This window comes from Arabidopsis thaliana (assembly GCF_000001735.4).
Source record: "Arabidopsis thaliana chromosome 1 sequence".
In the NCBI taxonomy this organism is placed as follows: Eukaryota; Viridiplantae; Streptophyta; class Magnoliopsida; order Brassicales; family Brassicaceae; genus Arabidopsis; species Arabidopsis thaliana.
The window spans coordinates 2,888,287-2,905,110 of NC_003070.9; the positions used below are offsets into that span (position 1 = coordinate 2,888,287).

The following is a 16,824-nucleotide window of genomic DNA, read 5'->3' on the forward strand; positions in this document are numbered from 1 at the left end:
AATAAATAATTTAAAATGCGATTTGAATGATTTCGTCCACGTTAACGACAACAAATTCACGTAGCTATAGCCAACAAAATATGTTATAAAAGCATAAATGAACTACCAATGTTTGTTTAATGTTTGATATCGCTATTTAAAAACAAAACAATCACAAGCTTGGTCACCAATTTGATATATATCCGATACACCTGTACCTGTTGTTCAAACTAATTCTTAATTACAACACAAAACAGGCGCCTAACTTGCGCATGGAAGTTTATTACACAATTATTCGTAGACTCACCTAACGAATTGACTTCTACGCCAACGTGCGTCCATGCATCTCAAGATCCTTCTTCAATCATACACCCATGAATTCGCACATATACGTTGATGTATATGAGATTATGAAAAATTCACGTACACATTACATGTATCTTATAGACATCGCTAAGAGCATAGAGAGAGAGAGAGTTGGGGGAAAATGGGGGCCAAAAGCAAAAGTTCGAGTACGAGATTTTTTATGTTTTATCTTATACTAATATCATTGTCGTTTTTGGGTTTGCTCTTAAACTTTAAACCTCTGTTTCTGCTCAACCCCATGATCGCTTCTCCTTCGATAGTTGAGATTCGTTATTCTTTGCCGGAACCGGTTAAACGGACTCCGATATGGCTCCGACTCATTAGAAACTATCTTCCGGATGAGAAAAAGATCCGAGTGGGTCTTCTCAACATCGCAGAGAACGAGCGAGAGAGCTACGAGGCAAGCGGGACGTCGATCTTGGAGAATGTCCACGTGTCGCTCGATCCTCTTCCGAACAATCTGACATGGACGAGTTTATTCCCGGTTTGGATCGACGAGGATCACACGTGGCACATTCCTAGTTGTCCAGAAGTCCCTCTCCCTAAGATGGAAGGTTCCGAAGCTGACGTGGACGTCGTCGTTGTCAAAGTCCCGTGCGATGGTTTCTCGGAGAAGAGAGGGTTAAGAGACGTTTTCAGGCTACAGGTGAATCTGGCGGCAGCGAATCTTGTGGTGGAGAGTGGTCGGAGGAATGTTGATCGGACTGTGTACGTTGTCTTCATCGGATCTTGTGGGCCTATGCATGAGATCTTTAGGTGTGATGAGCGCGTGAAGCGCGTGGGGGACTATTGGGTCTATAGGCCTGATCTTACGAGGTTGAAGCAGAAGCTTCTCATGCCTCCTGGTTCATGTCAGATTGCTCCGCTAGGTAATTTTGGCTTTATTATTCATAGGTCAATATGTTTTCTTCATTTATTTATTTATTTATTGTCGCATGCATGATGACATAATGCATAGTTAAAAAATTCCAATGTTTCGCTAACTATTTCTTATTCGTTGTTAAAGGTCAAGGAGAAGCATGGATACAAGACAAGAACAGAAATCTCACATCCGAAAAAACTACATTATCATCATTTACTGCCCAACGTGTCGCTTACGTGACGTTACTACACTCATCGGAGGTATACGTATGCGGAGCAATAGCCTTAGCACAAAGCATAAGGCAATCTGGATCAACCAAGGACATGATTCTCCTCCACGATGACTCTATAACCAACATCTCTCTCATTGGCCTAAGCCTTGCTGGCTGGAAACTACGGCGAGTGGAGAGAATTCGTAGTCCTTTTTCCAAGAAGCGTTCTTACAATGAGTGGAACTACAGTAAGTTACGTGTGTGGCAAGTGACAGATTACGACAAACTAGTGTTTATAGACGCAGACTTCATCATCGTCAAGAATATTGATTACCTTTTCTCCTATCCTCAACTTTCTGCCGCTGGCAATAACAAAGTCTTGTTCAACTCAGGAGTCATGGTAATGCATCTAACTAACAAATATCTTTAACAATAGATTGTTTGATTTGAATATGTTGACTTTTTTAAGTTTCTAAAGATATTGCCTTATCAATCCATTTCTTACTATTTTATTTTATCGAATTTTCCATATGTTTTATATAAGAAAGTCTGGTTTTCTTCAGGTTCTGGAGCCATCAGCTTGTTTATTCGAGGATTTGATGCTTAAATCATTCAAGATCGGGTCATACAACGGGGGAGACCAAGGATTTCTGAACGAATATTTCGTGTGGTGGCATAGGTTATCAAAACGTTTAAATACGATGAAATACTTTGGTGATGAAAGCAGGCATGATAAAGCGCGCAATCTTCCAGAAAATTTAGAGGGCATACACTACTTGGGACTAAAACCATGGCGATGTTACAGAGACTACGATTGTAACTGGGACTTGAAAACGCGACGTGTGTATGCAAGCGAGTCGGTGCATGCGAGATGGTGGAAAGTGTACGACAAGATGCCTAAGAAGCTGAAAGGTTATTGTGGTTTGAATCTTAAGATGGAGAAGAACGTTGAGAAGTGGAGGAAAATGGCTAAGCTCAATGGTTTTCCTGAAAATCATTGGAAAATTAGAATAAAAGATCCTAGGAAGAAGAACCGTCTAAGTCAATGAGAAGAGTCATCAAACTCGCTTATTCAACAAGAGACTTAATTTTTTTTTTTTCTTTACGTAAAGATTTTGAAAGGGAATTTAATTTCTAACAGGTAATTGTGGATTATGAAGGAAAAACATTATACGTAGTTATGATATATATTTCGTTCGAGTGAAAGTATTTTTAGTTTTTTACAAAGACTAATAACCATACTTTTATTTGGAATAATAATATGCGTAATTTAAGTAAAGTAATTTTCTCTTTTCAAAAATATAATTTCGATGCCTTTTTTCCCTCTCACTCGTTAACACTTTTGTGCCGACCGATGAATCAAAATTAGAGTAACAGTGAAACGCATTCTTCCCTCAATCGTTCAAATGCAAGATTTCTTCGGCTCCGTTCGTCGATCGCTTGTTTTCCGTCCTTCTTCCGACGACGATAACCAGGAGAACCAGCCTCCGTTTCCCGGTGTTCTCGCCGATAAGATCACCTCTTGCATCCGCAAATCGAAGATTTTTATCAAACCCTCCTTCTCGCCTCCTCCTCCTGCTAACACTGTAGACATGGCACCTCCGATTTCGTGGAGGAAAGGTCAGTTAATTGGTCGCGGCGCGTTTGGTACGGTGTACATGGGTATGAATCTTGACTCCGGGGAGCTTCTCGCCGTCAAACAGGTAATTTAGGGTTTGTTTTTCTGATTGCTGTGGATTTGAAGCTAATTGGGACTTAATTTTGAATGACCTAATTCTCTGGCATGTGTACTGAACTTCAAAAGCTTTGTTCTACTCAGGTTCTGATTGCAGCCAATTTTGCTTCCAAGGAAAAGACTCAGGTTCATAAACAATCCATTTCATCGAGTTTTCCCTCTTTCAATTTCCATTGATTTTTGTACTTCATTGAGTTTGTTATCTGTGTTGGTGCTAAGTAGGCTCATATTCAGGAGCTTGAAGAAGAAGTTAAGCTTCTTAAAAATCTCTCCCATCCTAATATAGTTGTAAGTAACTGTTGGTATTGTCTCCTTCTCAATGCATACGGATTCAACACTTCCTTGTGTTATCTATCTAACTCAGGTATTTTTTATTTTCTGGCCTTAGAGATATTTGGGTACAGTGAGGGAAGATGATACCCTGAATATCCTTCTCGAGTTTGTTCCCGGTGGATCGATATCATCGCTCTTGGAGAAATTTGGACCTTTTCCTGAATCAGTAAGTCATGCTTGGATTTTTTTTTGTTCAATCTCTTACAATGTGTGCATTGCTTAAGTGGTGAGAACGATTGAATTAGGTTGTCCGGACATACACAAGGCAACTGCTTTTAGGGTTGGAGTACCTGCACAATCATGCAATTATGCACAGAGACATTAAGGTAACAATTTTTCTCCATACTTTATAAGTGCTTACAATCTCGAGTCCTTACCCATGAGACTATATGTTTCTATGTTTTCTCAGGGGGCTAATATCCTTGTGGATAATAAAGGATGCATTAAGCTTGCTGATTTTGGTGCATCCAAACAAGTAGCTGAGTTGGTAAGTCAAAAAATAATTTGTTTTCTACAAAGTATATTGCAGGAAGCATTCTGTTCTGTGTATTCTCTTATTTCTTAGTTGGTCTAGTATAACATATCCTTCAGAGTGATTTAATGTGATTGACTTGATTTCATCTCTAGGCTACGATGACTGGTGCAAAATCTATGAAAGGGACACCATATTGGATGGCTCCGGAAGTTATTCTTCAAACTGGACATAGCTTGTAAGAAACCAAGCGTGCTCGTAAATGCAAAATTAGATGTTTTGTAACTGATACTCATACAATTGTGGCTATTAATTGTAGTCCTGGTGACTTATGTCCCATATTTTTGATTTCTCACAAACCTGTGGCTATTGTTCTCAGCTCTGCTGACATATGGAGCGTCGGCTGTACAGTTATTGAAATGGTGACTGGGAAGGCTCCTTGGAGTCAGCAGTATAAAGAGGTAATTTGTTCGTATTTCTGGTGATATTTTTTCGTGAATAATTTTGCTTCTTAATTACAAGTGGACATACTTTCTTTTCAGGTTGCTGCTATCTTCTTCATAGGAACAACAAAATCACATCCTCCAATACCTGATACTCTCTCCTCTGATGCAAAAGATTTTCTGCTCAAGTGTCTGCAGGAGTAAGCTACTTTGCTTCAGCAACATTAGTTTGGAACTTTTAATAGTAACTTCCTTCACTACTATTGTGTCTTGTCTTTGGAATTGCTGAATCATTGGATCCGTCTTGACAGGGTACCAAATCTGCGGCCAACCGCATCTGAGCTACTAAAGGTGAAGTATAAATAGTTTGAGTGATGCCCGCAATATTAAATTGGAAAGGTTTGAGTAAAATTCCTGATTTTGTTTTATTCGCAGCATCCTTTTGTTATGGGGAAACACAAGGAGTCTGCTTCTACTGATCTTGGTTCTGTCCTGGTGGGTGGATGTTAACCGTCTTATGAATATCATATAACTTTTTCTTGAAGCCATCTTGATAAAATTATTTTTGTTATTTTCCAGAACAATCTTAGCACTCCACTACCGTTACAGATAAATAACACCAAGAGCACGTAAGTTCTGAATATCTGGCTGAAACCAAAATTTCTAAGATTATTTTGTGGGTTTATGAAAGATTTTGATGGTTTATTGTCTGTTTCCTTTGTTTCAGTCCAGATTCTACTTGCGACGATGTAGGTGACATGTGTAACTTTGGCAGTTTGAATTATTCACTTGTAGATCCTGTGAAATCAATCCAAAACAAAAATTTATGGCAACAAAATGATAATGGAGGTGATGAAGACGATATGTGTTTGATAGATGATGAGAATTTCTTGACATTTGACGGAGAAATGAGTTCTACCCTTGAAAAAGATTGTCATCTGAAGAAGGTAGCATACATATGATTTCTCATTTAGAATTCCAATGGCTGATCAAGTCTCAACTCTTGTTTGGATCATGTTTCAATTTGTTTTGTAAGCATTACTTATAAAATCTATGTGTACAGAGCTGTGATGACATAAGTGATATGTCCATTGCTTTGAAGTCCAAATTTGACGAAAGTCCTGGTAATGGAGAGAAAGAGTCTACAATGAGCATGGAATGTGACCAACCTTCATACTCAGAGGATGATGATGAGCTGACCGAGTCAAAAATTAAAGCTTTCTTAGATGAGAAGGTCCCTCATGCACATTATACTACATTATTCATTGTCCTCACTGCATTTTCTACGTAAATCACTAACATGGCAGTGAATATGTATTTGTCTCAGGCTGCAGATCTAAAGAAGTTACAGACTCCTCTCTATGAAGAATTCTACAATAGTTTGATCACATTCTCTCCCAGTTGTATGGAGAGTAATTTAAGTAACAGTAAAAGAGAGGACACTGCTCGTGGTTTCCTGAAACTGCCTCCAAAAAGCAGGTCACCGAGTCGGGGCCCTCTTGGTGGTTCACCTTCAAGAGCAACAGACGCAACTAGTTGTTCCAAGAGCCCAGGAAGTGGAGGTAGTCGTGAATTGAATATTAACAATGGAGGTGATGAAGCTTCACAGGATGGTGTATCAGCACGGGTCACAGACTGGAGGGGTCTCGTTGTTGACACTAAGCAGGAATTAAGCCAGTGGTTAGTGGCTGCGATAATTGGGATTTAAGTTTTAAGGATTTAGACATTTCCTTAATTTCCTCTTTTAGAAACTCGGTAGGAATCAAGAAGACAGAAATAAGTCCCATTCATGCTTATCTTAAGCTATGATCACCCAACTCCAAACGTGTAGAGTTTAAATTCAGCCTAGCTATTGACCAGCAACGATTTAAATCTGTCACTTAGTCTAGGCTTCTTGTTTCATTCCTGAATCTGCTTGAATTGGCTGGTTTTGGCTTTGCAGTGTTGCTTTGTCAGAGATAGAGAAGAAGTGGAAGGAAGAGCTTGATCAAGAACTGGAAAGAAAGCGACAAGGTATGTCACTCTTATTAATCTAGCAAAAAAATGTCAAAGATTCTCTTTAAGTTTTACATATTTAGAATTTAGAATTCGGCGCTTTGCATTGACCACTGTTAACATGCAATCATGTAATGTTGAGAAACATGACATTGTAGCATCCACTTTTTGTAAGCTTGGTAAGTTGACTTGTGGTTTATGTTATTGCAGAAATCATGCGCCAAGCAGGGTTGGGATCATCCCCAAGAGACAGAGGCATGAGCCGACAGAGAGAGAAGTCGAGGTTTGCATCACCAGGAAAATGACTTGCACAAAAAGTCTCCGGCTTTTTGATTTTTGATTGCTCAACTAGTATATATATCTGTAACTCTTATCTTGCTGTGATGAAAAGTAGACACGAGGTTTGGTCTGAATATATGATTCTGAACTGGTTGTTGAAGGTATTAGATGTGTGTAATGTGAGTGTCGGGTGCATATTTAAGTGCGCTACAAATTGCTAAAACCTGTGCAAGTTTCATTTATTGAAAGGTTCGAGATTACAGGCAGTTATGTAACAAACATGAAACATGAATAGTCTCAACCAAAAACACTAAACCTATCAGGGTAGTTCCAGCCCTGAAGCATAACACGAGGAGACTTCTTCATGCCTGTAGGAGCTGCAAATGAGATCTTAAAAGACATTGATTCACCTGGAACTAGTGAGAAATAGTTGTCTGAGTAGTGTACTGGTAGAATCCTCGTATCTTGTTTCTCTGTCTCTGCATTGTGAACTGAGAAACGAAGGAAGAAAGCAACTCCTGAATCCGATCCCTTCATTTCCACTACTTTCAAACCACGGTTGCTATCTGCAGAAACAACACATCTACTAAAGAGTTTCTGGAGCAACCCCAGATCACGTTTTTCGTCTTCCTGGACAACGTTTTTGGCTAAGTTAGCTCTAGATGTGTTATGAACATTGACCTCCAGCTCATATCTTGAACCCACCATAACTGCATTGCAAGTGATCTTGAGAGGTATTTGCTTCTTCCTGTACGGCTCCAAGAGTGTGTAATTTTTTCCAGGCAGATGCAGCCAGTAGAAGTTCCGGGATATAACTGCTTTGTCTGAGACAGTGTACAGTTTGAGAAGAAGGAAATATACATGCTTTGGGTTTGCTGCTTTCGGATACTTGAATTCCGATATTTTCACAACTTTCTTTGGTGGGGCAGAGACAATTTTAAACACTTTATAGTATGGGCAGTTCCCGTCTAGGTCCCATACTGATGCCTCTATTGCCACATCCGACAGCTCTTTAGAAGTCGTGTTTACAACCTGTGCGGGGGGTCAAAGGACATGATTCCATGTATTATTTACATAATTTATTAGACTTTTATACACTTCTTATTTAGATCAAGAATCTAATTTCGAGAGACCTTCGTACACAGTGATTGTCAGAGAGAGAGAGAGTAACTAATCACACTGACCTCAACAAAGTAACTTGCCAGGTTCAATTGTACATGGACTGGCTCTGCAGCGGAACGGCAGCCATAGAAACTGGCTGTTTGGTCGAGAAGATGATCGTAGAATTGACCTCTGAGACCAGTCCATGGATTTTGGTTCTTCCAGATCAAGACACCCGTGTACTTCGTCCACATTTGCGAACTCCAACCCTCGAATAGAGCTCTGTACTGAATGTAGTTTACCAGTTGAGCCTGTTACAGAGGAAAAACCAAGTCATAATATATCACTTATGATCTCAAGTTTCTTTTATTAATCGAACATAGACATTGCATTATTAAGTTAAGGGGAAAAGTAACATTTATGCACCAGGGTAAGACAACACCAGTAAAGGCTAAAACGGTTAAGATCCCAAATTTACCTTCAAGCAGAAGTCATCGAGATTCTCTGGAGTACCGTACATCAGAATCTGGTCATGCACTTTTCCAGGATTAGAATATGGAATGTACTTGTGATAATCCCACATTCGATTTGGCACTTCTTTAATAAACCCGTCCAAACCCTTTTTGAACAGAGGAATCGTCCAACCTTCTGGAGGCATTGTCGCTCTTATCGTCTCTGCAACTGGCATTCCAACCGAGCCGACCTCCGGATTGAACCCATACTTGTAATATGTGTCTTTAAAAAAATCTTCAGGGTATTGAATCTCATAAGGGCCGTCAGTGAAGTTCCCCTTTCCATCTGCAAAGCCGTCCCACATAGATCCTTGAATATAAACTCTAGTACCGTCAAGATAAACACTAGGATCTGAATCTTTGTCTGATAACAATTGGGTTTCAAAATAAGAATGAAGCCTAAGGTCTTGCTTTAGAGCCTCATTTATGTCTTTTGGCGGAACTTGTTCATTTCCACCCACCCAAAGAGCCAGGCTTGGATGGTTTCTCAGAAGTTTGACAGTATCACGAGCACATAAGAGGAATAATTCATGGTCTAGTGGTCCATTCGGATTTGATACTGGAACACCTCTTCCATCAACATCGCCAGTGATCCAAAACTCTTGCCACACCTGAGAATAAATAAGGTATACTTCAGAAATGGCAATGAATTTTGGAAGAAGGGTGATAGCGAATAACTTAAGATTCATACCAACAAGCCGTAGATATCACAAAAGTGATAAAACTCTGGCCTTTCAGCCAACCCACCGCCCCAGCAACGGATCATGTTCATGTTCATATCTGCATGGAATTTTATGTCGGTTCTGTAACGTTCTTTAGAGAGACGTAACAGTCCATCTGATAGTATCCAATTGCCACCACGGATGAAGATCGGCTCTCCGTTGATCTTGAACAGCCTGGAAAATTAACAAAAACAAGTTGTAGAGCCTCCACAGAATCATTCTACACAAGCCAAACTGAAACTGAAATATAAAAAGTTTACCTTCCACCAGTAACACTATCAATAACACTCTCAATCTTTCGGAATCCAAATGGCTGCATCCACGAATCAGATTCTCCGAATTCATTCACAACAACAGTGATCAAGATGTCATAAAGGTTTTGCTTTCCCATCCCGTTGGGCCACCACAATTCAGGTTTATAGAAATAGAGCTGTTAATTCAATATTTCATTAGTTTCTAGGATAAACAATACCACCATCACAGATTCAGAGCCATAAGTAATTTAAGTCGTAACAAGTAATATACGATAACAATACCACTCACTGGTTTAAATGTGTGCTGAATACGTCCTTGAGCAGGGATCAAAACATTCTCTGTCTGAAGATGCTCTACTAAACAGACACCGTTTTCGAGTTCGGCTGTTATTTGAATATTCACAGAACATTCAGTATTCCATGTGCTTTTGTTTTCCAGTTCAGCAGTCACATGCAAGTAAGCTCTCTTGTAATCGTCAAAGAAGGTTGAGACCAAATGGGGATCAATTATTCTTACAGGCTGCAATAAAAGCAATTTATAACATTCAGTAAGAAGATGACTATAAACGTTCCGTGGAGAATATTGATTGATATCATCTCTGGAAAACAATGTAAACCAACTAAACGAACCCCGGTGACAGATATTGACACTTCATCCCATATGCCAGTATTCCGGTCCCTAGAAGAAAAAATGTTGTCAGAGAGAAATGCCTTAAACTATACGATAAGCTAAATCTTGTAACAAAAAAATAACCTTATTGGACAAATCCAGTCCCAACCTTGCACATACTGTGCAGCTACATCTTTTCCAATCTGTCATGGATAGTCCAATCACAACGCAAAGAAAGAAGAGTGATATAAACTTCCAAGAGAGAGAGAAGGAGGGAGGAGGTGTACCTCATGATCACCACCTTGGCCTCCCTCGGGAGGTATAGTCCCAGGATGATCTGGGGGATGAACAATAAGAGCAAGTAAATTGCTCTCAGGATGGAGAATATCAGTGACGTCAAGTGTATGTCTGCGAAACATCCCTTTGGGAAGCTCTGTCTTGTGGCCATTTACAAACACTTGTGCAGAGTAGTTGATGGCACGGAAATTCAAATGCACGTATTGATTCAATAACTGCAAAACCGTCAAAACAAAATATGAAAAGAAGACACAAGAAAAATAGCAATTTCGACCAAGAGAGAGAGAGGGTGAGGGTGGCCCACCCTTTGACATTGGAATTTAGTGAAGAACCAGAAAGTGTAGTAGTCCCTTCCGGAATCGGCAATATCTGTGATCGCTTCATTTTCAAGTCCATAAAAAGGATCCGGAATTGCTTTGTTTTTCACCAATGTGCCCAATACACTGTTCACAATTAAGATCCTATATCAGTAAAATCTCTCATTCATGCATGAAACAATTAGAGGTATTTACATAAATAAAAGCTGATTCATAAGAAGAAGAAAATTAATTATTAGTTATCAAGGCAAAATCCAAACTTGACAGACACATTCGAACAAAATCAAATACTTAAACAATTGTTCTTACTTTGATTATTAATAGCTTCAAATTTTCGAAGAGGAAAGTGAACACTATTACTTACGTTCCAGGTACGGCGGCTTCCATCCACCGAGATTCGGAACTGATGGCCGGAGGATTGGTGGTAGTGAGCTGAACGCCGTTGACATCGACCTCCGTGGATCTCGCCGCTATCCAGCCGAAATCTAACACCGTCTTCCCGATCTCCGCCATTTTAGTATCTGATCTCAGCTTCTGGAATGTTTATGTCGAAAACAGTTGAGAGAGTTGATGAAGAAACTTGTTGGACTGGAAAAACGAAAACGTTTATTGTCTGGATAAGCCTAAATAAGTAAATAGAGTAAATACATTTTTCTCTATCACTTATTATGTCATCAATTATTTAACACTTATTTTTAATGACATTAGATTTTATTTTTTTTGCTCAAATATTTTTTAAATGACATTAGATTTTTTTATTTTTTTTTAGTGTCACTAGATTTGATTGAATTTTGTATTACTTTTATTGATATATTTTAAGAGCTATTGAAAAATCCGAAAGAAATCGATAATGCTATGATCAAATCACTCGATTAACCATTACTGAATATTACTTGTCATTGTACTTTTTTACTTGTTATTGTACTTAAGGTTATGATTCGTTATGATTGTAATTGTATTAATCATTACTTGCAAACTTCAACCATAAGGCTTATTCTCGCTGGTGACAATTCATCTTTGTCAACCAGTGCATTGTCCTACACTTCTACGGCCTTCTCATGCTGTGTTGCTTTTCGAGTCGATGAAGTGAAAAACTCAAAACCAAAAAAAAATGGAAAAAAAAAGAGGGAAGAAAAAGCTGAGGGAAGCTACTAGTAAAAGATTCCGGTAGCCAATATCTTCACAAGAATGGAAACCCGTTCAACTAAAACAACAAAAATAATAAGAAAACAATGATGAAAGAGGTTCGTAGCAAATTTACAAATTCCTTGCAAGAAGAAAAAAAAAAAAAAAAAAAAAGAAGCAAATTGTTGGGTAGTTTTGATTGAGGGGAAATGAGAAAAAGAGGTTGGGGAGGTTGTTTTGCTGTGGGAGTCAAAGACCGAGCAGGAATTGGAAAACATCGCTCAGTGAAATGATACCTTCAACACGTTTGCTCCCTGCTTCCACTATCACCAGCCTCCTTACACCTGTTGTGTTTTATATACACAAACCCAAACCCCAGTTACATCTCATCTGATGTTCCTGTGTCAAGCAACAAAGCTGAAGATTGTATATAGGAGATAGTGTGTACCTGGATTCGCCAACCGCTCCATCACTTTCACAAGAGAGTCTGAGCGCAAGCACATGTGACATCTCTGCCCGTTGAAGATTCCATAAGGCGGGCTCGCATCTTGCCCCAACTGTAGCGCCTGAAAACCCACAAACACATTATCCTCCACTTTATTATAACGTTTCATCTCTTCTTTCATTCTTGTAAAGATGTATGTTCAAATAAATCAGAAACGAGGCAATTTCCATGATAGATAGGCAGGTTACATTTAAGTAAAACTCGTAATTTGATGAGACATGTGATGGATCTTGGTTTCTGATGAGAGGTTTACCTGGTGAACTGTCATGTCATCAAGATGAATCTGTGCGTATGCCTTGTCTTTAGCCAGAGCAGTTATATCACTGGCCAATTACAAATATCATCAGAACACAAGGACGTCAAAGATGGAATGCATAAGACATCATGTCGATTGATGGATAGAGGTTTACCTTCGAGAGTATATGTCAATAAGCGAGTCGTTGTCATCCACTACGGGAATTGAACTGACTTCAGCTGTAATAACCAGGAAACATAAATTAAGCATGACTCATTCATTCATTTCCATCTATGAGGAACCAGGGAAAAGATCACGAGAAATTCTATAAATATATCTGCTTTAAGATTGACAAAAATGTTTCTATGTTTTTAAACCTCGTTAGTTTACTCATGTTGCAGCAATTACATCTGTATAAAAATAATAAAAGTGGTCGTAACATCTAAAGTTGGTTTGTTGGTCTGCATTGACTTGAGTATACCCATGTGTTCAGCTACTTGATTATATTACCATCTAGACAAAATATTTAAAACTGAAAATCTGATTGTAATGTAGAGGTTGATAGTCTGAGTTGCAGATGAGCTTTGAATAAGATGTTGCTGCAACAAGATAAGAAAAAGGATTACCTTGAACTAATAATGCGAGCGCAGAACCCAAAGAGGCGTGAGGTCTCAATGTAGCGAGAGGTTTGCTACTTGATTCTCCGATTCTAGGGACCCACGTACCCAGGGGAATTGAACAAATGGGTTGCTGAAGGATAGGTAAAGAGCTAGACGAATGTCTAAAGTATCTGCATATACCTGGAAGATTATGCTTAATTTAGAGCTTAAGTGTCTGATAAAGGCATAAATTTCGAAAGGAATTATTAACAGGGAAAACTGTGTAAAAAGTTTGGTAAAGTCAATTGCAACTTTAGTTTCTAATTTCCCTCCCTCCTAAAGATCCCATCCCTTCACAGAATTTGGAGAAATGAAGAAGTGGGAAAATTTTGGAAATAGCAGAATCATATGCACGTCATGAATTAAAAAGTGAGAAATGCCAAATTGGCGCGCTTATCAGTGTCTTATTCACAAATGAAGGGACCTTACATTTTAATATGCCTGATAGCGAAGCAAGATGCAGTAACTGCGGATATGAACCATCCTGCAAAGAAGAATATATAACCGGAACAGCTGCCACCTTGTTTTGCAAAATTTTCAGGGCAACGTCTTTCAGATTATCATAGGGTCCAACCTGATAGCCATATATAAAACCATTAATAGCAAGAGAGAAATACTACTAGCTCTTTTCAATATAACATGCAATAGAAAGTTCTAGGATAAGGCTATGTTCAGAGATTACGCAAACAGAAGAAAGTTAGTAGTAACAGCGATACAAATCAACTGTGAAAATCTCACCTGAACAAGTGGCCTAGGATATGGTCTCCCACTTCCATCATATTGCCGGCTAATATGAGCCTTCCCCTCTTTCCAGGCTGCTATTGTGTGCGTCTCAAGCTCTTCCTCTGTCAAGTTTGATCCATGAGTTCCAAGCTGCAATTTTACAAATTTGCTATTATACTCAAGAGTGAAATTTCATACTGAGAAGCTAGTAAAACATTTAAAACTATGTGATTTATGAGATATCCAGACTTCCGTCTTGGAAATTCTAAGAATATACAATAGTAACTCGATGGAATGCTCTAGCAAAGAACAGTTTTAATAGAAGCCAACCTCTCTCAGTATTAGAATGAAGTCTAGTGGACCAAGAACTCCAACAAATTGGCCTTTTCCAAAGTCCCAAAGAGGAGCCAAAGGGATTCCCTGAAAGCATCTGGAATTAGCAAAAACCAGAAAGCCAAACAATCTCGAAGTATAATTAGACGAATGTTGTTCACTTAAGTTTCACTTCCTTCCCTTTCCGGGTCTGGATGCAACAATATTAGAATGTTTATATGACGGTGAGAGACAGAGAGATGAACATCCTAACAAGAACAGAAGCTGACACAAGGGTAATTGGCAAATAAAGTAAACCTGCTCATAGAGTATATGGAATGCTTGCTTCACTGGCAAATTAACATCCAATGCAATAACCTGTAAAATTTCCAATCACCTTAGACAATTTCCGAGTAAGAAGCCAAAGGTTATTCTTAACTGATAATCTATAGGACATGAAGACAGAAATTATCAATGATCAAGCAAAAAGAAAAAGAAACCAAACCTTGCCCGATTCTGGGAGCAGCTCATATGCAGTGCGGGTTGACAATAAAACCGATATGCGGTGACGAGAAAGCTCCAAATCAACCCCCGACATCCTAGGAACAGCTTCCTGGGACGGGTCAGCCTACAATATAATCACCATGTGAAAGCAGTCAGAAACTCAATTTGAATGTAGTCTCAGAGACAATTTAATGGAACTTAAGGAATCCTGCTTTATACATTAAGATAAAATGGTCTAAAATCAATTATACTTGAACTAATGACAAACAGTTAAAAATAATCTGAAGGATACCAACCACGGATCAAAATTAAAGAAACCAAACTGGAAGCAACTCGGGAAACCTGAACCATCAAGCAGCGAGAATAAACACTGCATTTTGGAAAAGGAAAGGTCAGATTCCTTACCGTTCGCAGGAAGACATCATCCACATCCATATTCGACCGGCCCAGTGTCTCTGGGCTAAAACCAGCAGGAACCATATCTGGCCCAGTTATAAATATTGTATTCACTACTCCACCATTTCCGCTTACAAATGGTTGGTGCTCATCGTGCCGCCATTCCCCATCAACAAAAAACTTATACTGCATGAGAATGAAATAACATAAATGTAACATTAGTGGCTTCTTAAGCATCTCACATTGTAATAATTAAAATCTTGTTATATATAGTACATCCAACTGCCAAAATATATGAATCTCTATACACACACTGTAGCCTTTATTAAAAGAAGTGATTTAGGTATCACACAGCATGAAGACCCCAACTTTTGTTATGTGGATGGTGATGTATAAAGTCAAATTTTGATCAATTAGCAAGGAAATTTGCAATTTTCAGCCACAGTCATACAAATATGACAGAGGTATATAAGATTCTCATTGCATAGGTTAAGTATCCAGAGACTAAATGAAGCACAATTATGGACATCGCTAAATCACTACAAGGACATAAATGCTTCTGCAGGGATTAATTAACAAAGAATTTGCCATGATACAGGTCGAGTACAAGATTATTAACCTGATGATATCCTGGCGTCAAGTTGCAAATGACTTGAAAAACAGTAGGGCAGCCCTCGAGCGGTGACATTGGCACATGCTCTGTCCACCTGTTCAAATGCCCATTTCAGAAATCAGTCCATGGACTGCAAAACCCCGATAGATACTATACAGAGCACATACTCTACACAAACCCCGATAAATAGCTTAACTGAAATATAAAGTAAACTATCCTAGTTCAAGCTCAGTCATCTCACCTGGTGAAAGATCCGCTTAGGAAGACTCTTCTACCTCCATAAGGCCACACGAAGCGTGTCGGAGTAAGAAGCTGCCCTGAGGCAGCGCTGTTTCCACGGCTGCTATCCAATGTAGAACCAAACATCCCCTCCCAGTAGTTATATAGTTACAATCCACAGAAACTAATTCCTAAAAACCTTCTGAATCGATTCTTAATGCGTAAAATAATCTCGACTCTTCAGCAGAAGAAACAAAACCCGGTGAAACTTCAAACTTCAACGCTTACACATGCAGAGAGTCCGAATTCAATAACGCTACCATAAATTCCAGCAACCAGTAAACCGAAACCCTAAAAGCCCAAATCACGATCTACAACGAAATTACTGAACTCTTCCCCCAAACCTAGGTAGAGAAATTCCACCAACACGAAACCTTGTAAAAGAGCCCTAAACTCAAAGCACGAACGATCTGGCTACAAAAGCAAAGGTCAACTGATTGACAATACACACCACCTGGAAAACGTAGCTGAAAAATTCCGAGGAAAAGAAGGCAGAGGAAGTCGCGGCTCTGATCTTTAAATTCGGGGAGTAGAGAGACCTCGATGATGATCGGAATTGATTGAAGGGAGGGAGCAAGAATTAGGGATTTGAAAAGTTGGAGAGAACCCTAAATAGAGAGAGTGGAGATGGCATTGTTTGGATCTGGGCAAGGAATGATGTTAATGGTCTTTCAAGGTGAAGAAGAATCTGAGGGCGAAGAAGCGCTGCGTAATGAAAATGTTGTTTTTAATCCATCGACAAAGATATGGTTTTTTTTTTTTTTCTCTTTTTTATTACTGTATACAGTTTTTCCGATAACATTTAAAAAAAAAAAAAAAATTCTACTTTTACATAACTGATTATTCTTCTCTTTTTTCATAATAAATAACTATATGAATTATGCAAATAATAGCATCTAATATATAGTTTTAGTCAACTATCTAATAAATCATTTCCTATATATATAATATATCACATAAATGTTATGAATAAATTAGACGAGGA

General features: G+C 38.8%; 4 protein-coding genes across 5 annotated transcripts; 2 read left to right on the top strand and 2 right to left on the bottom strand.

The window, feature by feature from the left end:
* Nucleotides 1-140: 140 nt before the first annotated feature.
* PGSIP5 (plant glycogenin-like starch initiation protein 5) lies at nt 141-2,679 on the top strand. The gene is made up of 3 exons (NM_100770.5): nt 141-1,214; nt 1,352-1,818; nt 1,982-2,679. The coding sequence occupies exons 1-3, from the start codon at nt 467-469 to the stop codon at nt 2,465-2,467; spliced, it is 1,701 nt and encodes a 566-aa protein (NP_172373.3). The 5' UTR covers nt 141-466; the 3' UTR covers nt 2,468-2,679.
* Nucleotides 2,680-2,732: 53 nt separating this feature from the next.
* Nucleotides 2,733-6,896, top strand: NP1 (NPK1-related protein kinase 1; the record flags this gene model as incomplete). 2 transcript variants are annotated; one of them, NM_100771.4, is made up of 17 exons in its annotated part: nt 2,735-3,121; nt 3,238-3,279; nt 3,376-3,441; nt 3,542-3,652; nt 3,732-3,812; nt 3,896-3,973; nt 4,114-4,196; nt 4,338-4,419; nt 4,501-4,601; nt 4,713-4,752; nt 4,837-4,896; nt 4,981-5,030; nt 5,129-5,348; nt 5,465-5,635; nt 5,729-6,081; nt 6,344-6,414; nt 6,607-6,896. In NM_100771.4, exons 1-17 carry the CDS (start codon nt 2,825-2,827, stop codon nt 6,699-6,701), a joined length of 2,001 nt encoding a protein of 666 aa, NP_563832.2. In that variant the 5' UTR covers nt 2,735-2,824. The 2 variants fall into 2 exon arrangements, with proteins under 2 accessions (NP_001323260.1, NP_563832.2); NM_001331801.1 differs by lacking the exons at nt 6,344-6,414; nt 6,607-6,896 and having other exon boundaries at nt 2,733-3,121; nt 5,729-6,109.
* AT1G09010 (glycoside hydrolase family 2 protein) lies at nt 6,880-11,160 on the bottom strand. The gene is made up of 11 exons (NM_100772.5): nt 10,853-11,160; nt 10,476-10,614; nt 10,162-10,386; nt 10,019-10,077; nt 9,895-9,943; nt 9,554-9,784; nt 9,271-9,440; nt 8,980-9,184; nt 8,255-8,899; nt 7,860-8,087; nt 6,880-7,707 (listed from the first exon to the last, which is right to left on the bottom strand). Exons 1-11 carry the CDS (start codon nt 10,999-11,001, stop codon nt 6,973-6,975), a joined length of 2,835 nt encoding a protein of 944 aa, NP_563833.2. The 5' UTR covers nt 11,002-11,160; the 3' UTR covers nt 6,880-6,972.
* A 329-nt stretch (nt 11,161-11,489) lies between these two features.
* SNF4 (sucrose nonfermenting-like protein) lies at nt 11,490-16,576 on the bottom strand. Its single transcript, NM_100773.4, has 13 exons — nt 15,802-16,576; nt 15,567-15,654; nt 14,957-15,133; nt 14,553-14,675; nt 14,366-14,425; nt 14,066-14,155; nt 13,751-13,885; nt 13,442-13,586; nt 12,980-13,153; nt 12,529-12,592; nt 12,372-12,441; nt 12,062-12,179; nt 11,490-11,957 (listed from the first exon to the last, which is right to left on the bottom strand). Exons 1-13 carry the CDS (start codon nt 15,924-15,926, stop codon nt 11,863-11,865), a joined length of 1,464 nt encoding a protein of 487 aa, NP_563834.1. The 5' UTR covers nt 15,927-16,576; the 3' UTR covers nt 11,490-11,862.
* Between the last annotated feature and the right edge of the window lie 248 nt (nt 16,577-16,824).